This window comes from Mustelus asterias, chromosome 11, assembly GCF_964213995.1.
Source record: "Mustelus asterias chromosome 11, sMusAst1.hap1.1, whole genome shotgun sequence".
In the NCBI taxonomy this organism is placed as follows: Eukaryota; Metazoa; Chordata; class Chondrichthyes; order Carcharhiniformes; family Triakidae; genus Mustelus; species Mustelus asterias.
In genome coordinates, this window is record NC_135811.1 from 32,891,453 (window position 1) to 32,913,610 (window position 22,158).

The window sequence follows — 22,158 nt, forward strand, 5'->3', positions numbered from 1 at the left end:
TGTTCCACTCTGTTGAAAGAAACCTTAAGCTACGTGGTTCTGAAGCTTTCACTGTGCAAGCCTGAAGAAAAATCTTGGCAGCACATTTTGATGTCTTTCAGGGGACGATTCTGTGCACTGCCTAGACCTTTGCATGAAGCATTCCTCAGTACAGCGTATGTATTGTAATCCCCCCCACCCTGCAACCAAAGAAAACTATCACCCATAAGAAGGTCGAATAAGCTCACAGTTGATCTGTTTGGCTGCAAATTAAACTGACGTTTTAACTTTGAGGTAAATACATCCTTGTTTACTATATCAAAGGCTTTGAACTTTTCAGGCTAGTGCATTTTGAGATCGCAATTAGTCACTAGGCTAAATTTAAAAATTAAAAGCAATGTTTGGATTGTTAAAACTGACAAACCAGATTAAGGAGGCAACAGTTGTGTTCAGCAGAGATGTTGGTTGGTGTGTTAATAGGATGAATTTACAACATCATTACTTCATGTTTGTGAGCTAATGCACAGTGCTGAGTTCAAGTTCTGACATGCTGAGACTTGATGCTTTTAACTCCCTACAACTGGGTCGATGGAAATATCCCCTGTTGCCTACCCAGAAAGGCCTTTTCCATAGAATCCCCACAGTGCGGTAGGAGGCCATTTAGCCCATTGAGTCTGCACCAACTCTCCTAAAGAGCGTCTATTCCTGTAACCCTGTGCTTTTACCATGGATAATCCACCTAACCTACACATAATTTAGACTGTGAGAGGAAACCAGAGCACCCGGAGGAAACCCATGCAGACACGGGGAGAATGTACAAACTCCACACAGTCACCCAAGGCTGGAATTGAACCCAGGTTCCTGGCGCTGTGAGGCAGCAGTGCTAATCACTGTGCCACCACGCCACCCCCTGTAACATGCCATTGTTTATTCTGATTCTAGTTAACCTCTAGGCCTGTGTAGATTTTAGTTATCTATATACCTGGAGTGCTGACATTTTTAAGAATAATCGTTGTAATGAAGCTGTTCTCTTGGCTACCGACCCAGTAAAACACTGCTTGGATTGAAGTGTTTGGGACCAAAACCAAAATGGCCGTATTGTAGCTAGCATTGCTTGTGTTTTAATCAACGTGTGACCTTGGCGACCAAGGAGTTGGATGGTGGGGGTAGGGGGGGAGGGGAGGCAGCGCAGGAAGAGGTTGTTGTCGGGAGAACTCACGTTATGCAATCGGAATGCCAGCAGCAGGCGAACGAGGCTCTGGGAGTTCTTCTGCAAACCCCAGGAGGCCAACAGCGAACCCAACGACACCAACATCTCCACATCATGGCCATCAAAACTAGCAGTAAATCAATGTCAAGCACTTGTATTTATATAGCACCATTAATGCAGAAAAGATCCCCAAACTACTTCACAGCAGTATAATCAGACAAAGATTGACACTGAATCAAAAGAAGTTATATAAAAAAGGCTGAAGTAGCATACAAAAGATGGAAATGTCATCTGATGTACATCTTTGTGTACAGCAGAACTGGCCATCAGCACATTACTTCATGCTTGGTGTACAGAGTTGCTATGACATGCAGGGCTATCGATTCCACTGCTTAATCCGAGGAACTTTTTTTTTGCAGCTGTCCACAGCTGCTCTCTTTTTTTGAGCAAGAATCCAACTCTTTGGTGCATGATTTAATGATGGTTTTGGGCAACTGCTGCAGACGTTTAGGAATCATTTTGTAATTCCAAGCATGGTCTGACAATCACTACTTCTTCGAAGAAGTAATTGTCTATGTTTTTGTGACAAAGATCTGCCAACAGTCCAACATAAGAATCGCAATGGCTGGTTTAACCCTCTCCAGAAATGGTTCAAAGCTCTGTTGGTGGGTGTTGAGAGAGGGGAAAGTTGGCACCCAGTGCTTTCAATAGCAGCCTCATACAAAACCTTTGGACACAGTTCCACACTTTACACTTGATGTCATGTTTTTACAGAAGCCCCAATATTGATGTGTTGTGTATTGTTTAATTACTAAATATTGCACTATTACATAGCTTCCAGCTGGATGACTATGGAACAATGCAATATAGAAAAGTTGCAGACTCTTTCATATGTACTTTTATAAAGAATTGGTGTTATGTTTATGGTCATAATACGTAAATGCAATTTGAAAATTAAAAGAAATAACCAGCAAACGAAAACTGGCTCTAACCGGGTCACAATCGCTGCATTAATGACATGGTCAAGATCGAGCAAAAGACGTTTCTAGAACAATCAGTGTTGGTAAACATGTTATATCATAGCCCTGAGGCAGAGAGGTGGGAGGTAGTACATGAATCACCTGGCAAATGCAGAAAATTCAGCCTGCTGTTTTTTTTTCTCTGATATAAGCCTTAACCATTTAACCATTGGGAAGACTGAAGCCACTGTCTTCCATTCCCATTTTAAACTTGGTATCATTGCCGCATCCTCCTCCTCGGCTACTGCCTCAGGTGGAATCAAACATTTTACGACCTTCCTTACTGATTATCAAGCTTAGTTTTTCAAACCCATGTCACAAAGAATACTAAAGCTCATCTGTTACAGAATCCTTCATGTATGTCTTTGGCATGATTGTCCCAATTCTCTCCGAGACTGCCTCCTATCCTCCATCTTGTATCGCTTTCAGCCCACCCAAACTCAGTCCTTATTTCCCAGCACTCCTGTCCCACTGTGGTACATTGGCTCCTCCAAACCCTTGGATCTAAATTCCCAACCTGGTATTCAGCTTTGCTGGTCCTCCCTAACTCCAGCATACTCCAGCCCAACAACCAGCTCCTGCAAATATTTTCCACTTCTGAATCCAGATAGTTGAAGAGGAGAGGACAAATTAATAAATGGGAAATGTGTATCACAATACTGCCAGGAGATTCCTGGCACCTTCATATTCAACAGAATGATCAATGTCACTCGTAAAACACAAATTACTGCCAGTGAACTATTGCTTGAATAATGGATGAAATCAAATAGATGTTTGGATTAAATGCTCACAGTTCTCATCTTTCAACTATTAAGATTTCCTTGACATCAACAGCCAGGTGCGATTCTGAAGCTTGGCAGTATTTTCAGTTCATCTATAAGAAGACCCAGAAAAGCTAGGAAGTTGCCAAGACTGCAATTTTGCTGGAACCTGTTTTCTTGGATCATATTTTCAGTGTCTGTTATTTTCAATTGAAACTATAAAAGAAATGTTGATGAAATTGGAGTTTTAAGTAATCAATTAATCAGCGTTGCCTATATCCTGCTGAAATTGCATCTTGTTGTTTGGTTCAGCCGTATTTAGTTTTTCTTTTGCTGCTTCACTTTAACCCTGAGGTTGCCGTCAGGTCCGAGGAAATCCCTGGCCAGATTGCTTTAGTATTTAGTTCATGTACTGCCTGACAATTAGAGTAACTCAGCTGTTTAATATAGAACCAGCTTTATTAATATAAGATCTTATGGAGCCAATCGGCACACAAAACACAACTGTAACAATCTTCAAAAAACCTGCCTGACCTAACAGCCGTCACATTCACTCTCCCAGTTCTAATCTCTATTTATTAGCCTTACTTTTTCCTGTCTGATCTATTCTTACATAGAAACTAGAAGAAGGAGTAGGCCATTCGGCCCTTTGAGCCTGCTCCAACATTCATTTTGATCATGGCTGATCATCAAATTCCTTATCGCCCTTCCCCCGCACATTCCTTGATCCCTTTAGCCCCAAGATTTCTTCATGAAATCAGACAACGTTTTGGCCTCAACTACTTTCGGTGGTAGTGAATTCCACACATTCACCATCCTCTGGGTGAAAAGAGTTCTCCTCACCTCAGTTCTAAAAGGTTTACCCCTTATCCTCAAACTATGACCCCTAGTTCTGGACTCCCCCACCATTGGGAACATTCTTTCTGAATCTACCCTGTCTAACTTTGTTAGAATTTTTATAAGTTTCTATGAGACCCCCTCTCACTCTTCTAAACTCCAGTGAATATAATCCTAACCGACTTAGTCTCTCCTCATATGACAGACCTGCCATCCCAGGAATCAGTCTGAGAAGGAAGGAATTTCTTCCTTCTTTCGGGGAAAAAAAGGACAACTATTAACTTTTAAGTGGTGTCTGGACAAATACACGAATAGGATGGGAATAGAGGGATATGGTCCCCAGAAGGGTAGGGGGTTTTAGTTCAGACGGGTAGTATGGTCAGTACAGGCTTGGAGGACCGAAGGGCCTGTTCCAGTGTTGTAATTTTCTTTGTTCTTATTCAGACTTTTTCCCCCTCCTTCCATCAATAAAGTTGAGAAAAGTGGGTCTTCGATTGGTTTAATGTCAGCTTCAAAGGCTCCAATCAATGAAAAGATTGCCCAGACTGGCAAACTTATGTGAATGCATCGTGCTGATTTTATACATTGACAGAGGAAGGAGTCCTTCCAAACCCTTGGAATCTGAGAGTATCCACCCTTGTGGGCGAGTTACTGCAGACTTGATCTAAACCAGGACTAGATTAATGAAAGAACTTTTAAAATCATAACACTCGATTAGTGATGCCCACATAAGGCATGCAAAAAAGAATGATTTGCATTTGATTATAGCAACATAGAAGATAGGAGCAAGAGGCGGCCATTTGACCCTTTGAGCCTGCTCTGCCATTCATCACAATCATGGCTGATCATCCAACTCAATAGCCTCATCCTGTTTTTTCCCCATAACCTCTAATCCCATTCACCCCCCAAATGCTATAGGAACATAGTTTATGTGAACTAAACTTCTCAAAGCACCTCAAATACAATACTTTGGAATTTAGTGATTTGTTATAAGCACGCTGTCTACCAGGCAATGTTTTATGATGAATGATCACTTGAGTTGAAGGCATCCATTGCAAAGTGAAAATGCCTTCAGAGCAAAGGACAGAAAATTGATGGTGGAGAGAAAGAAGATGAGTGGAGAAAGGTAGGCCTTCACCTAAAGCTGATACGATGCCGCAGCTTGTCACCATTACCCATTTGGTTTTGGCACGAGGCCTCTCATATTTGACTGAAAAACTGTTAGCCGATTTTCTATGGTTATAGTTGCAACAGAGGATTGTTAATCCTGCAATAGCCTCTGTGTGAGTTAGGTTCAAGTATTTTAAACAACAAGCTTTAACGTGCATTGATAATTGCAATTTATAATTCTCATAGCAACTGTTCTACAGATTAGAGTCAATGACAACTAATTAATACATACTGATCCTGAGGCCTACCGGGATTAGTTCCAGCTCTCCAGACTGTTAAAGTGAATGGTCTTCCTGCTGTCCTGAGAGCGTTAACCTTTGGGAGGAACAGCTTCCGTTCTTAGCCATTTCCACTCTCCTGGCTGCACCTACATAATGTGGAGATGCCGGCGTTGGACTGGGGTAAACACAGTAAGAGTTTTAACAACACCAGGTTAAAGTCCAACAGGTTTATTTGGTAGCAAAAATGCTACTAAATAAACCTGTTGGACTTTAACCTGGTGTTGTTAAAACTCTTACTGCACCTGCATAAAGCAGTGTTCCACCAAACCAATGCCACATTTAAGAAGTTTAGCCCACTCTCTAATCTTTATGGCCTCTACCTCTGGCCTACAGACTTTGTTTATTGTTCTGCAATGCGTGAGCTAATCTTTACCTTCTATTGTGGTATGTGGTGTCTAAGCAACTAGTCCCTTATTTCAGCATGGGCTATCTCTTGACCTGGGTGTTCATCCTTCTGTGCCGTTTGCTTTTCCAAGCTGTCTCTGTTGTTATTTATGCTCAGAGACAAGATTCAGTCTCCCTGTTGCTCCCCATTCATTGTCTGGATAGAATGTAAGAGCAAAGCATGCTGGGATACAGTGACCATTAAACCAGTTTAAAATCCTCTAACGATATCACCGGTTGACATTTCTATCAATCCGGTGGACAATCTACTCCTAAATTCAATGACTTTACATAAATGGTCAAGATTAGTGAAGGTAGCTTCAAATGCCATATCCTTCCAACTGCACCATGGACCTCAGATGCTGTTTAATCCACTACACCTCAAAACTCAGCTACTAACGATCTTTATCAGTCAGCACTCAAAGCTCACTTTCATTGCTTCACACATTCAGCATTGCTGTGAATCTCACATCTTACAGCTTACATCCTCTCGCCAGCTACTCAATCATGACAGCCACATCAGCTGAACAGATCGTTCCACACACTCAGGCATTTCCACCTCCCTTGGAGGATAGGATGGCACACTTCCGGAAACAGCGGGTGCTAGAGGTTGGATCAGTTGAAGCTGTGTGATTATATCCCCATGAAACGGGGGTGGGGGGAGGTTGTCATCATTAGGAAGCCCATTGCTAAGGCCATGGTTAACGGTGGGGCTAAAGTCATCAAAGTTTTAAAGTTTATTTATTAGTGTCACATTAACACTGCAATGAAGTTACTGAAAATCTCCTCGTCGCCACACACTGCCGCCTGTTCGGGTATACTGGGGGAGAATTTGGCACGGCCAATGCATCTAACCAGCATGTCTTTCGGACTGTGGGAGGAAACCAGAGCACCCGGAGGAAATCCACGCAGACACGGAGAATGTGCAGACTCCGCACAGATCATGATCCAAGCCGGGAATTGAACTCAGGTCCCTGGTGCTGTGAGGCAGCAGTGCTAACCACTGTGCCACCATGTATGATAGTATCCTCATGCCTAACCCTCTTTCTCACATCCCAGTTCTCTCTAAGTCTGTACCTCTTCTGAGTTACAAGTTGCAGATGGTGTAAGCAAGTATCTCTTACTTTGCATCAGTATTCACCAAAGAGAAGGACTTGATAGATGATGAGTCTGGGAAAGGGTGTATTGATTGTTTGAGTCATGTTGAGATCAAAAAGGAGGAGGTATTGGGGTTCTTGGGAAGCATTAAGGTAGACAAGTCGCCAGGGCCTGATGGGATATACCCCAAAATACTGAAAGAAGCAAGGGAGGAAATTGCTGGGGCCTTGAGAGAAATCTTTGTATCCTCACTGGCTACAGGGGAGGCCGCAGAGGATTGGAGAATAGCCAATGTCATTCCTTTGTTTAAGAAGGGTAACAAGAATAATCCAGGTAATTACAGGCCGGTGAGCCTTACATCAGTGGTAGGGAAATTATTGGAGAGGATTCTTCGAGTCAGGAATTATTTATTTCCATTTGGAAATAAGTGGACGTATTAGCGAGAGGCAACATGGTTTTGTGAAGGGGAGGTTGTGCCTCACTAACTTGATCGAGTTTTTCGAGGAAGTGACGAAGATGATTGATGAGGGTAGGGCAGTGGATGTTGTTTACATGGACTTCAATAAGGCCTTTGACAAGGTCCCTCATGCAGACTGGTGCAAAAGGTGAGGTCACGTGGGATCAGAGCTGGAAAGGTGGATACAGAACTGGCTCGGTCATAGAAGACAGAGGGTAGCAGTGGAAGGGTGCGTTTCTGAATGGAGGGCTGGAGGACAAGTGGCATTCCTCAGGGATCAGTGTTGGGACCTTTGCTGTTTGTAATATGTATAAATGATTTGGAGGAAAATGTAACTGGTTTGATTAGTAAGTTTGCGGACGACACAAAGGTTGGTGGATTTGCGGATAGCGATGAGGACCAGCAGAGGGTACAGCAAGATATAGATCAGTTGGAGACTTGGGCGGAGAGATGGCAGGTGGAGTTTAATCCGGACGAATGTGAGGTAATGCATTTTGGAAGGTCTAATACAGATAGGAAATATACAGTAAATGGCAGAACCCTTAAGAATATTGATAGGCAGAGGGATCTGGGTGTACAGATACACAGGTCACTGAAAGTGGCAACGCAGGTGGAGAAGGTAGTCAAGAAGGCATACGCCATGTTTGCCTTCATCGGCCAGGGCATGGAGTTTAAAAATTGGCAAGTCATTTTGTAGCTTTATAGAACCTTAGTTAGGCCGCACTTGGAATATAGTGTTCAATTCTGGTCACCACACTACCAGAAGGATGTGGAGGCTTTGGAGAGGGTACAGAAAAGGTTTACCAGTATGTTGCCTGGTATGGAGGGCATTAGCTAGGAGGAGAGGTTGGAGAAACTTGGTTTGTTCTCACTGGAATAACGGAGGTTGAGGGGCAACCTGATAGAAGTCTACAAGATTATGAGGGGCATGGGCAGAATGGATAGTCAGAAGCTTTTTCCCAGGGTGAAAGAGTCAGTTACTGGGGGCATAAGTTTAAGGTGCGAGGGGCAAGGTTTAAAGGAGGTGTACGAGGCAAGCTTTTTACACAGAGGGTGTTGGGTGCCTGGAACTCACTGCCGGGGGAAGTAGTGGAAGCAGATACGATAGTGGCTTTTAAGAGGCATCTTGACAAGTACATGAATAGGATGGGAATGGAGGGATATGGTCTCCGGAAGGGTAGAGGGTTTTGGTTCAGTCGGACAGCATGGTCGGTGCAGGCTTGGAGGGCCGAAGGGCCTGTTCCTGTGCTGTAATTTTCTTTGTTCTTTGTCCACACCACTGACTGCCCTGACTGCAACCTTACCTTACCATAACCCTATTCTGGTGCCTTTCTCCTTTCAGAGACCCAAGCCTGGTCAAGCAGTGGTGGAAGAGCAAGAAGACTCTGACGATGAAGAAATATTCAATAACAACAAAGCCAATTTATATTTTGCGTATTGTGCCTTTAACGTAATGGCACGTCCCAAGACGCTTCACACTTCAACCTCACGCCCGCAGCCACCAGCTGACATACTGACACCACATGTATTTTAGTGAATAGATTAGCTGTGGAATCTCTATGTGGTGCTAAACTGGCCTGCAGCCAGGACAGGGGGGCACGGATAGTGCAGTTCCCAGCTTCCCAGGGAACAAAGTCCCACACAGGTTCTGCTCCAGAGAATTCAGATGAGGACTGCATTGGACATGATTACAGAAAAAGGCTTGTGTGTATGCATGGTGAACTGCTTGTTGGATTGACAGACCTTCCATAAAGACAGCAGTCACCTGTTAATGATCTTGGAGGAGTCTGGCATCAACTTTACACAGGGCTTGGCACAGAGTTTGAATCTCATACTTCTCAGAAAGGTGATAGCCAACTCGATTAGCCCACTTGTGGACCTAACCATGATTCATCTGGTGGCCAATATCTCAGCTTCCATTGCAGCACAGGTAAAAGGCACCCCAACACCCAGGCTACTGTCATGTAAAGTCAGCTTGCTCGCAAAGCCAGCTCAGACTGCTGCCATCATAGCCATTTCAGGGTTCGAAGGGGCTTGTAGGATGTCACAGCAGTCCAGCAATTCGTCATACAGTCATAGTCATAGAAGTTTACAGCATGGAAACAGGCCCTGCAGCCCAACTTGTCCATGCCGCCCTTTTTTTTAAACCCCTAAGCTAATCCCACTTGCCCGCATTTGGCCCATATCCTTCTATGCCCATCTTATCCATGTAACTATCTAAATGCTTTTTAAAAGACAGCATTGTACCCGCCTCTACTACTACCTCTGGCAGCTTGTTCCAGACACTCACCACCCTCTGTATGAAAAAATTGCCCCTCTGGACACTTTTGTATCTCTCCCCTCTCACCTTAAACCTATGCACTCTAGTTTTAGATTCCCCTACCTTTGGGAAAAGATATTGACTATCTAGCTGATCTGTGCCCCTCATTATTTTGTAGACCTCTATAAGATCACCCCTCAGCCTCCTACGCTCCAGAGAAAAAAGTCCCAGTCTATCCAGCCTCTCCTTATAACTCAAACCATCAAGTCCTGGTAGCATCCAAGTAAATCTTTTCTGCATTCTTTCTAGTTTAATAATATCCTTTTCTATAATAGGGTGACCAGAACTGCACACAGTATTCCAAGTGTGGCCTTATCAATGTCTTGTACAACTTCAACAAGACGTCCCAACTCCTGTATTCAGTGTTCTGACCGATGAAACCAAGCATGCCTAATGCCTTCTTCACCACTCTGTCCACCTGTGACTCCACTTTCAAGGAGCTATGAACATGTACCCCTCAATCTCTTTGTTCTGTAACTCTCCCCAACGCCCTACCATTAACTGAGTAAGTCCTGCCCTGGTTCAATCTACCAAAATGCAGCATCTCGCATTTGTCTAAATTAAACTCCATCTGCCATTCGTCAGCCCACTGGCCCAATTGATCAAGATCCTGTTACAATCAGAGATAACTTTCTTCACTATCCACTATGCCACCAATCTTGGTGTCATCTGCAAACTTACTAACCATGCCTGCTATATTCTCATCCAAATCATTAATATAAATGACAAATAACAGTGGACCCAGCACTGATCCCTGAGGCACACCGCTGGTCACAGACCTCCAGTTTGAAAAACAACCTTCTACAACCACCCTCTGGCTTCTGTCAAGAAACCAATTTTGTATTCATTTAGATACCTCACCCTGGATCCCATCAGATTTAACCTTATGCAACAACCTACCAACTTACCATGTCCTCCAGCATCTTCCTACAACTGCTGACAAACAGTCCCCAACGGATTGGCAGTGACTCCATGTAAGACAAACCTACTGCCTTCTCTTAGGAAGGCAGCATTTGCTATCCCAGACCCTCCACTTCTTTGCTGTTGTCCGTCAGGCAGCCAGTTCGGAGATGGTGTAGGCCAGAGTCAGAGATTCTAGACCCCGAGCTGCCACCCACAGTCTGCACCACTGAAGGTCAGCAGTTCCGACAGCCATGGATGAGCTAAACAGATTGGTGAGAGAGGCTGTTGAAGTTACCTTCCTCCTCCTCCTACTCACGCTGCTTCTCCTCAGTTGTTGGCAAGGACTGTGTCCTCATGAAGGTGAGGCTATTCTACATGCAGCAGTGAGCATCACCAATCTCAACACTGGCTGTGCTGGGTACTGCAGGCCTCCTCCAGAACCACGCTGGCAACCGAAACACTCCTTCAACCCTCCAGTGATCTGCTCTACCACACTCTGTCTGGCTGCATGGTTTTCATTTTCTGCATGGTGCACACGTGTGCAAGAATGGTGCACCAGAGTCATTGGCCATGTGGTCAGTGGATCTCCCTTGTCTCCAATATCCACCCTTGGTGTTGCTGCGGTGACTCTAATGCAGGTGGCAAAGCCAGCTCCTGTAGGATGAAGACATCGTGGCTGTTGCCAGGATGTTGGGCACTGGCATGGTTTGCTGCATATGGTCACACACCAGCTGGGGTGTTAAGGGAGTGGAATCCATCGCAGAATTGACATGCGGCACCCTCAAAGGGGAGTGTATGTCGGTGTCTGTCAATAGCAACCTGCACCATAGGAGAGCCTGCAATCCTCGCAAGGCTGCATATTCAGTCCACCTGCTCCTCATTGAGAATGAAATGTGGTCACCCCCGTTCAATAGAGAGCCTCCATGACCTCCTTTAGACAGCAGACTGCAAGCTGCTGTATCTCCAATCTCGAAAGAGCCTCATGCCTAAACGTTTGTGGCCATGGTCAACCTCTCAGCCACTGGAAATGTGCTCTTTATCTGCTGGAGCAGGTTGCAGATTTGAGTCAGGATGCCCTTGAAGCACAAACATCTCACGCACTGTTCTTGCTGAGGTTCAGCGAAGAGAATTACTCCCCAGGGTCGATATGACCTCCTGCTGAAGGCCCTTGCCCCACTAAACCCACCACCCTGCCCCTCTCCCCCCCGCCTCCAGCAGCTTGTTGCACTCTATCATCAATGCTCGGTTTTGCAAACATACCCTATTCCATAGGAATTCCCAAGGGTGCACCCCTACCTGGGAGCAACTGGTTTGTGCAGCAACCTTGAAGTCAGCAAAAGGTTCTTCAGCACCTGGCACACCAACTCTAGAAGATGCCAAAAGATTTGTACAGTCATAGCAACAGCCAGTAGAAATCAAACAGCAACTCACCTGAACGCAGTCAATGAGGCACTGCTCGGGATCCTTCCTGCTACTGAATGTGACTAACAGATGAAGTTAGCTAAAGCATTGAGCCCCAAAATGGCAGTCATCGCTAATGTGGTGTCCAGCATGACTTGCGCCTGAAGTGTGTGCGCACGCCACGGACACATTTTGGACCTCCAAGGCCACTTGGTGTTCAAAGGATAGATGCCACGCAACAAAATAAGCTGGTTATAATTAGAAACACGTGAAAGTGCATTAAACAGCATGCTTAACTTCCAATCTACATCAGTTTTGCTTATGACTTCTAAACTGCACATCATTAAAACTGATATTTCTTAACAATTTAAGCAGGAAAATATTGTTCTTCAATAGTCCCATTTCCTACTCAATTTCATTCTCCAGCCAGTTGTTTTGCATTGGCCAAAAAGCCACATTTGAAGGATTACTTGAAAGTTCTGTCCTATTGCATTGATCTGATATCTTCATTCCCAAAAAGCCAGCCCATTTTACTTTGACTTCTTGTGAGACTCAGTCAGCATCATGATGTGACCGATCTGTCTTTAAACTGTTCTGTCACTCCATGATTAAGTGCAGGCACAAATACCTTACGCTCTGGAACAAAGCTCGGCATTGTGCCATTCTGTTAAGTACACAGTGTGGAATGTGTCAGGAAGAATGGAAAACACCATCATTGTGCGTTGAAATATATACTTCACAAACACCTAGAACATAAAGTGAATCCAGTTAAAGGCGGATTGGAGAGTTACATTTTCAAAGCATTGAAATTCTGTGGCGCAGTGAGTTGAAATGCAGTTGACATCTTTCACTGAATAAAAGCCATTGGAAAGCTTATTTTGGCTTGCAACTAAAACAGAGGAGGCTGCACACTGCTGTGAATGTGATCTCAGCTCTGTATGTGGTGTCCTCCTGTTTCACTCAGATGTGACATTTCTTTGTACAAATGAGCTCTTTGTGTTCAGATGTATTGCTGTTTTGTTCTGTTGCACTGAGGATTTAGGAGCCAGTAGGTGTGACTTCACCCCGGGCAGACAGTAGCAGATTTATCTCTGGTTTCAGACGTGGCTATTCCACATCATTCCCCAAACCCAACCTTTCTTTTGGTGACAAAGATAAAGGAGTGTGTGTTCACTCGGCAGACTTCCCTCGGCATGGGCTGTTCACATTCCGAATGATGTGGAGATGCCGGCGTTGGACTGGGGTAAACGCAGTAAGAAGTCTAACAACGCCAGGTTAAAGTCCAACAGGTTTGTTTGGTAGCAAAAGCCACTAGCTTTCGGAACAGGCTGTTCCGAACAGGCAGAGTCGCTGAGCAGAGACTAATAGCCAGGTTCCGCACACACGAGGATGGCCTCAACCGGGATATTGGGTTCATGTCACACTATCTGTGATGCACTATCAATTACGGCGCGTAGACTTCTGAGAGTGAGGGAAAACTAATAGGCTTTTATTCACTGAGAACAGGAGCACACCCTTGTAGCTGACTTGGTCTGAACTGAGGCAAGGAGGAGGGACCATCACCTTTATACCCCACTCTGGGTGGAAAGGGAGGGGTCTCAGGTGGAAAGGGAGGAGTCTCGGGCCAGGTGCAGCATGGGTGTGTCCAGGTACATACATGTAGTAACAGTGGTTCACCACAATCTGTAACCCCCACAACCTGCCTGGATGTGCAAAATCTCACTAGCTGTCCTGTCTGGAGACAATACACATCTCTTTAACCTGTGCTTAATGCTCCCTCCACTCATATTGCCTGTACCTTTAAGACTTGATTAGCTGTAAAGACTCACATTCCAATCATTATTCATGTAAATTGAGTTTGTGTCTTTGTGCCCTGTTTGTGATCAGAACTCCCACCTACCTGACGAAGGAACAGCCTGTTCCGAAAGCTGGTGGCTTTTGCTACCAAATAAACCTGTTGGACTTTAACCTGGTGTTGTTAGACTTCTTACTGTGTTTACCACACATTCCGAATCCCAGAGAGCAGGCTTGTAATTTCACTGACGTGCCGTTTTGGCAGCTTAAGTAAATGTTGGCAACAGGCAGTGCGAGTTAGAATATTGTCCTTTCAGCTGGATTCTCATTGTTTGAAATAAAGAAAGGAAAGTCTTCTTCTGCAGTTGTTGGACATGGCCCCAGTGGGTCTGTGATCAAAACCTGGCCTCTTCTTTATAAGAAGTCTCACAACACCAGGTTAAAGTCCAACAGGTTTATTTGGTAGCACAAGCCACAAGCTTTCAGAGCGCTGCCCCTTCATCAGGTGAGTGGGAGTTATGTTCACAAACAGGGCATATAAAGACACAAACTCAATTTACAGAATAATGGTTGGAATGCGAGTCTTTACAGGTAATCAAATCTTAAACGTACAGACAATATGAGTGGAGAGAGCGTTAAGCACAGGTTAAAGAGATGTGTATTGTCCCCAGCCAGGACAGTTAGTGAGATTTTGCAAGCTCAGGCAAGTCGTGGAGGTTACAGATACTGTGACATGAACCCAAGATCCCGGTTGAGGCCGTCCTCATGTGTGCGGAACTTGGCTATCAGTTTTTGCTCAGCGATTCTGCGTTGTCGTGTGTCGTGAAGGCCACCTTGGAGAACGCTTACCCGAAGATCAGAGGCTGAATGCCCGTGACTGCTGAAGTGCTCCCCAACAGGAAGAGAACACTCCTGCCTGGTGATTGTCGAGCAGTGTTCATTCATCCGTTGTCGTAGCGTCAGAATGGTCCCCCCAATGTACCATGCCTCGGGACATCCTTTCCTGCAGCGTATCAGGTAGACAACGTTGGCCGAGTTGCAAGAGTATGTACCGTGTACCTGGTGGATGGTGTTCTCACGTGAGATGATGGCATCCGTGTCGATGATCCGGCACGTCTTGCAGAGGTTGCTGTGGCAGGGTTGTGTGGTGTCGTGGCCACTGTTCTCCTGAAGGCTGGGTAGTTTGCTGCGGACAATAGTCTATTTGAGATGCAGTTGTTTGAAGGCAAGAAGTCTATCTCCCAGGGGGTTGGTGTACTAGTTGTCATAGAATCCATAGATCCCCGGAGAAGGTAATTCCGGGGCCTTGGGTAGAGACAGTTTGGGTAGGTTAGGCAGAAGAGATTGGGTAGGAAATAAGGGGGAGTTTGACCTAAGGGGATTCATCCCACGATTGGCAAAGGACAGCCCCCGAAGAGCCACCTCACTTCCTTCCCATCCTTTAAGCATTCCAGTGAAAAATTGAACTTCCTGTTTCCGCCCAGCTACCCACACCAAATGTTTTACGGCAAACAGCACAGTATCAGGGTCAATGAGCTTGATAACAAGCCGCATTGAACCCAAATGATTCATTTTAATGTGGAAATTGGATGGACTGCCAATTTCAGAGCCCACCCCACCCTCTGTATTATGGGGGTCAGCTTGGATGAGCAGAAAGGTGATGAGGTGGGCGCCTGACCTATTTTACTTGCCCCCAGCACGGGAAACATGCCTGCTGGGGGCACATAAAATTCAGCCCATCAAAACTCGTTGTACCTGAAGAGGCGTTAACAGTCACCATTAGACAGGTTGCAAAGTTGGGCCGAGAGGTGGCGGATGGAGTTTAATGCGGAGAAGTGTGAGGTAATTCACTTTGGTAGGAATAACAGATGTGTTGAGTATAGGGCTAACGGGAGGACTTTGAATAGTGTGGAGGAGCAGAGGGATCTAGGTGTATGTGTGCATAGATCCCTGAAAGTTGGGAATCAAGTAGATAAGGTTGTTAAGAAGGCATATGGTGTCTTGGCGTTTATTGGTAGGGGGATTGAATTTAGGAGTCGTAGCGTTATGTTGCAACTGTACACAACTCTGGTGCGGCCGCACTTGGAGTACTGTGTGCAGTTCTGGTCCCCACATTACAGGAAGGATGTGGAGGCTTTGGAGAGGGTGCAGAGGAGGTTTACCAGGATGTTGCCTGGTATGGAGGGGAGATCCTATGAGGAGAGGCTGAGGGATTTGGGATTGTTTTCGCTGGAAAGGCGGCGGCTAAGAGGGGATCTTATTGAAACATATAAGATGATTAGAGGTTTAGATAGGGTGGATAGTGATAGCCTTTTTCCTCTGATGGAGAAATCCAGCACGAGGGGGCATGGCTTTAAATTGAGGGGGGGTAGTTATAGAACCGATGTCAGGGGTAGGTTCTTTACCCAGAGGGTGGTGAGGGATTGGAATGCCCTGCCAGCATCAGTAGTAAATGCGCCTAGTTTGGGGGCGTTTAAGAGATCCGTAGATAGGTTCATGGACGAAAAGAAATTGGTTTAGGTTGGAGGGTCACAGTTTTTTTTTAACTGGTCGGTGCAACATCGTGGGCCGAAGGGCCTGTTCTGCGCTGTAATGTTCTATGTTCTATGTTCTATGTTCTATTTCATTCCTAAAGGAAACTATGGTTTTTGGACAGAGACACAGAAATTGCTTGTGAAGTTGAAATTGACTCATTGATGGGCCACATCACATGACCCCATGCTTCTAGTCTCTTGGACCGAGCAGCATGGTAGCACAATGGTTAGCACTGCTGCCTCAAAGCGCCAGGGACCCGGGTTTGATTGCCGGCTTGGGTCACTGTCTGTGTGGCATTTGCACATTCTCCCTGTGTCTGCGTGGGTTTCCTCCGGGTGCTCCTGTTTCCTCCCACCGTCCAAAGATGTGCGGATTGGCCATGCTAAAATTGCCCCTTAGTGTCGGGGGACTAGCTAGGGTAAATGCATAGGGTTGTGGGGATAGAGCCTGGGTGGGATTGTGGTCAGTGCAGACTCAATGGGCTGAATGGCCTCCTTCTGCACTGTAAGATTCTATGATGAAATTCTGCTTTAAACATTGAAGCATCTGTCTTTGATATCTCTGACATTCAGTACTCCTAAACAAGTATATCGTCTGCTGCCAAAAGAATGTTCATGGCTATTTAGTTATGCAAAGCATTCTGTTCTGTAATGGGTGACTTTTTCCATTAACTCGGGACTTCTGGAAAATTTATGGCTAGCTCCTGCATTGTGCCCAGTCTCTTTTAGTATTCTGCAGTCTATACTAGCTAGGCTTAATGACTTTTCTAGTCTTAGTTCCACTTTGTATTTATGTGACGGCCTTTCCCCTTGAGTACATTTACAGTTGTACACTTGCATATCTGTCATTCCTTCACTCAAGTGCGAGATGACCACCTTTTTATCTTTGTGGGCCATCCTCTGTCATTGTCCTTTTACTTAATGTGTACTTATAAAAATCCTTTACTGTTTTCTTAATATTGAGGGGGGGGGGGGGGGATTTTTCTGTCCCGTCCACCACGGGAATCGTAGCGAGCAGGACAGAAAATTTGGCGGACCGTACATAGGTCCATTGACCTCGGACGGGAATTTCCGGTCTTGGGGCGAACGCAGCCAGAAAATCCTGCCCATTGTCTCCCAGTCACCTTTAATATCCCCTTTTAGTTTTCATAATTTGTCTTTTTCCTTCCTTCTACATTTCTTGGAGCTTTCTTTCTTCTGTATATTTATTGTGTGTCTCCAGAACATATTTTGCGCCCTAACCTCATGGAACTTTTAACTTTTCATTCCCTTATTCCTAGTCAAAATGTTTGCATTGAATGGTGTGAAGTTGCCGTATTTGTGCAGTAGATGTGAATCAAACCCTCCATAGAAAATCAAGTCAAATTGTTTCACTTGTAAGTACCCTTATAATGACTTGACAAGTGTTGGGTGTTGCCATTCAGCTTCTCTGCCACCAGTGGCAGAAGGAAGGAAATTGGAGAAAGATCTAACTCCAGTTTTTCAATCCTACTTAATTATCAAATTAAGAGAGAGGAATAGAGGGTAATCAATGTAACAACCTCCAGAAGTGAGGGAAGGATGGATCTGGTAATTATAGATCATTTAGTCCAATGTTACTTGAGGACAAATTTTTGAATTCATAACTTGAGGTCCAATTCATGAACATTTAGAGAGACTTCGCTTCGTGAAGGACAGCCAGCATGGCACTGTTAGAGCCAAATAGTTTCCACAATTCTGAATTCTTTGAATTGACTGACTGTGCAGACAAAGGGAGGGCAGCAAATGTATTATCGATGTATTTGAGAAGGCATTTGATAATGTCTGCCTTGGGAGGTTTGTTACAAACATTCAGGTGAATAAGATAAAGTATAGCAGCGTGGGTAGAAAGTCAGTTGTTGATTGTGAAACAGAAGGTTAGGTTTAACTAAATCAGGTAAGGTAAGTATCTTAACAGTGCAGGTGCTGCACATACAGGTGTGAGAAGTTATTGCACAAACAGCATGACATCTATTTGCAGTAACCTGGTTATACACCTGTCCTGTCGACCAAGAAATTGTACAGTAAATGCTGATGCAAAATGGGCCCACTATTTTCCAAACAGAACTGGTTGTGTAACTATCTCATATAAAATTAATGTGATGCCTCTTCTTTAGGCATGCAATGTCATCTCAACTCTTCCAACGTGCTGCTGACTAGTAATCCATTCCACGCTCTTCTCTGATATTTGGTAATGTTGTGTACGGATGATGCTGCTTGTAAGACTGTATGTTAGGCTGAGATTTAAATATTTGAGGAAGTATGAAGAGAGTTTAATTTGCTCGGAGATAGTATCGATTTCTGGTTTCCTTTACCATCTGGCTGGTTTTCTCAAAACTGTCGCTTGCTGCTTTTTTTGTGTGTGTTGTTGAACCAACCTGTCAGTCCTTCATTGATTGTGTTTGCATAATTTCGGTGTACCGGAGCTAAGTCAGCAGTTGCTCAAAGTAATGAGTATTTACTGTACAATTCATCGTGGATTACAATATAGAAAAAAAATGATATTGTTGTAAGTCCTTGGGTGTGGTATTCAGTGGAAGGAGTTGGTTGAATTCCATTTCTAAGCATTTGTTCCATAAATAACCATAGTCCCATGATTTTTTAAATTAGTCTTCACAAACATTTCTGCTCAGTAATTAAACTCAGTTTTCTGCCCATTTACAATGGATGAGCAGAATTATGTTCTGCACCTCTTTGGTTTCATAAAACTGGAGAATGAAATGACATAACATTTAGCATCTGAGATACAAGATGAAGCTCCCGGCACTCTCTTCACAAACTCTGTATTTGGTGGCATTTATACATGGCCTGAATTTTCAGAATGGCTGGAGCTCAGACTCTACCATCAAAGGGTCGGTAGGGAACATATCCGTGCCAATTCTAGCAGCCCTGATTACATATTATGCACTAATGAGCATAGATTGGCATGACACAGACTTCCACTCCTCTCTCAGGAGCAAGTCCCACCTTGGAGAGCTGCTGCAGCTGTCCAACCATCCGGGCACAACGCTGAAGTGGCCGGAAGAGGCACTGCAGCTCGCTACCTGGAACCAAGTCCTGGGAAACAGAGAAGCAAGGATCCCATGGTGGAGAGGGTAGGGAATACCTTGGGGGTGGGGTGGGGGTGCGATTGAGATCTTGGGGAGATAGGCAAGGGGGGGGGGGGTGGTTTAGGTCCAGAGGTCATGGGGCTTTAAAGTTGGAAGGGGACTTTTGATGGAGGTGCCCCTCCACCTTCCAACCTGAGATCGCACTTTGTTAATTTATGTTCTTACCTCCCCCACCCTCCCGAGCTATCACCAACTCACCAGCCTAAAAATTGAGGTTGGGTGGGAAAAAGACCTCAAAGTGGCTACCTAAGGACTTTAATGAGTGGAAGGGTGGGCTTCCTATCCAAAACTCTGCCTGCCCTCGCGTAATATCACTACTAGGTCATTGGGGGTGGGGGTGGGAGGGGGGGGGGAACCTTGTAGTGATTTTATGGCCCATGACATATAATAATGTATGAAACCTATTGACCCTCTGTCCCACCATGCAATTCCCTTGCTTTTGGCCACATCAGACTAAATTCCAACTATGTGAGGAAAATGGAAACAAATTCTTTAAAACGAAGGTCACAAGGCGGTGCTAAGTCTTCACTTTAAGAAATATCATTTGCCTTTTCACTGCAACAGTTACTTCCATCAGCAAACACCTGTCTTGGTGCTCAATTTGAAAGCTCATTTTGTTTGTGTTCTTTTCATTTCCCCTGCCCTCTCTCTCACCTTTACATGTCACCACATCAAACAGCTTGCTCAGGCAAGTTGTACCACACTTTTGCATATGTCACAAATACATTGCTACCTTTTGTATTTTTCCACATTGCAGATGGTTCGCACTTGCCGGTGCTTTGATCTTGTGCTTGTCATTTCACCATGTTGCTCAGTTCCCAATCTCAAAATGGTCGGTTTGGGGAGCAGGTGCCTCCTTGTTCTGTGCAGAGCAGAGAGCAAAGGAACAGGAACAATCAGGAGAGTCGCCTTAGGGCAGTTCCTGCATGGCCTCTGGTGTTTGCTCAGAAATATACCGGTCTTGTCCGGGAGAAAGATTTTACAACACAGTCTTGGGGGCGATTTCTGCCCAGCCCCCTCATGGCATCTTTTCCAGCGGCTTTTCCTTAGCTGCTAGTGGGAGCACTTTGCGTGACTCGCCCGTCCTGCCGCCGGGAAACCCACCGCGGGGGGTTGCCTTGGGCGAGACCAGAGGCTCCTGCCAGTGGGAAGGGCTGGACCTTAGGTATGTTAAAATCTAATTTCATTGCATAAACAAATAAAAAGAGATAATGCCATTTGACTTGCATTATCGTGGTTAACTGTGATCTGCATTCAAAGAACAAAGAACAGTACAGCACAGGAAACAGGCCCTTCGGCCCTCCAAGCCTGTGCCGCTCCTTGGTCCAACTAGACCAATCGTTTGTATCCCTCCATTCCCAGGCTGCTCATGTGACTATCCAGGTAAGTCTTAAACGATGTCAGCGTGCCTGCCTCCACCACCCTACTTGGCAGCGCATTCCAGGCCCCCACCACCCTCTGTGTAAAAAACGTCCCTCTGATGTCTGAGTTATACTTCGCCCCTCTCAGCTTGAGCCCGTGACCCCTCGTGATTGTCACCTCCGACCTGGGAAAAAGCTTCCCACTGTTCACCCTATCTATACCCTTCATAATCTTGTATACCTCTATTAGATCTCCCCTCATTCTCCGTCTTTCCATTCGTGAACAACTCGAGCCTATTCTGGATGCTGTATTCAATATATAATTAACCATATAAGATTAATGGGTCATTCCTGAAGGGACAATGTAGCCAGTCAGTGATTTTTCTTTTTCTCTATGACTTTATTTACAGACCCTGTGATGAACAACACCCAACAGTGAAGGCAGATGCATATGTGGACAATTTAGCACATGCAGTCAGAATCCTTCTCGAACATCCACACTAGCAACATGAACACTGGAAGAACAAAGAATGGGATTTACAAGTGAATTTACTCTTTGGCTGCTGAGATGGGGAGCATCCCTGAGGTTAATCCCTCTCTGAACTAACATTGCTTTTTAAGGATTTGGTGATTGTTGCAGGGGAGTAAATATTGGATTAAAGAATTGCAGTAATTTGCATTACTGCCTAAAGGACGTACTTGTGTATAGTTATGTAGACTCTGATAAACCTAGATTATCTGTAAATCATACTGTGCTACTCTGAATAAACATAATTTAAATCCAATGTTTAAGTTTGTCATTTCAGTAAGTTTTTCTCAGGAACTGAACATTACCTACAGTTTTGTCAAATGGTTAAAGTTATGAGAAAATATAAATTTTATCTTGAAGATTTCTAACATACTGTAATTCTTTGGATCTAGGTTTGACTTGTGGCCAGCTGGTTAGAGTAACTGTACTTCCACTCTAAAGGTTAATGTGTGACGGGGGAAAGAACCACAACTCAAGTTTGTTAAGATCTAAAAAGCAGAGAACATGAGGTCGAAAGCAAACTTGCCAGGCAAACTCAATACAGAAAACCCATGTCCCTGGGCTGGATTGAGTGGCATTAGGGCAGTTTGGATGCATGCCTGTTTAATTTCATGTATTTAGCTTAAATGTAGAAAATAAAACTATAAGTTGAACATTTTATGGGGTGTGAACTTAAATGATTTTCTTAGGCAGTTTCTCAGAGTCGAGGATGACTTGTTTCCACATTAAAAATGAGTTCTCAGGTGACTGAGGTGAGCTACAGTCTCTGTCACAGGTGGGTCAGGCAGTGGTTGGTGGAGCGGGTGGATGGGGTGCTCGGGTTGCCACGTTCTCCTTTAGCTATCGATGCTTGGCTTCAGCTTGCACTTAATGATCAAACTCGAAGTATTCAGCTCCTTCACAGAGGCTTTTTCTCCACTAAGGAAATTTGGCATGTCAGCTACAACTCTCACCAACTTTTACAGATGTGCCATAGAAGGCATTCTTTCTGG

At 44.7% G+C, this 22,158-nt stretch overlaps 1 protein-coding gene across 1 annotated transcript in view; it reads left to right on the plus strand.

The window, feature by feature from the left end:
* The window catches only part of lhpp (phospholysine phosphohistidine inorganic pyrophosphate phosphatase), a 150,324-nt gene extending 128,500 nt beyond the window's left edge, over positions 1 to 21,824 (plus strand). Inside the window, exon 7 of the mRNA XM_078223404.1 lies at positions 21,048 to 21,824. Coding sequence (XP_078079530.1) covers positions 21,048 to 21,141 — 94 coding nt within the window. The 3' untranslated portion in view covers positions 21,142 to 21,824. The remainder of the gene's footprint in view (positions 1 to 21,047) is intronic.
* The last annotated feature ends 334 nt before the right edge of the window (positions 21,825 to 22,158 follow it).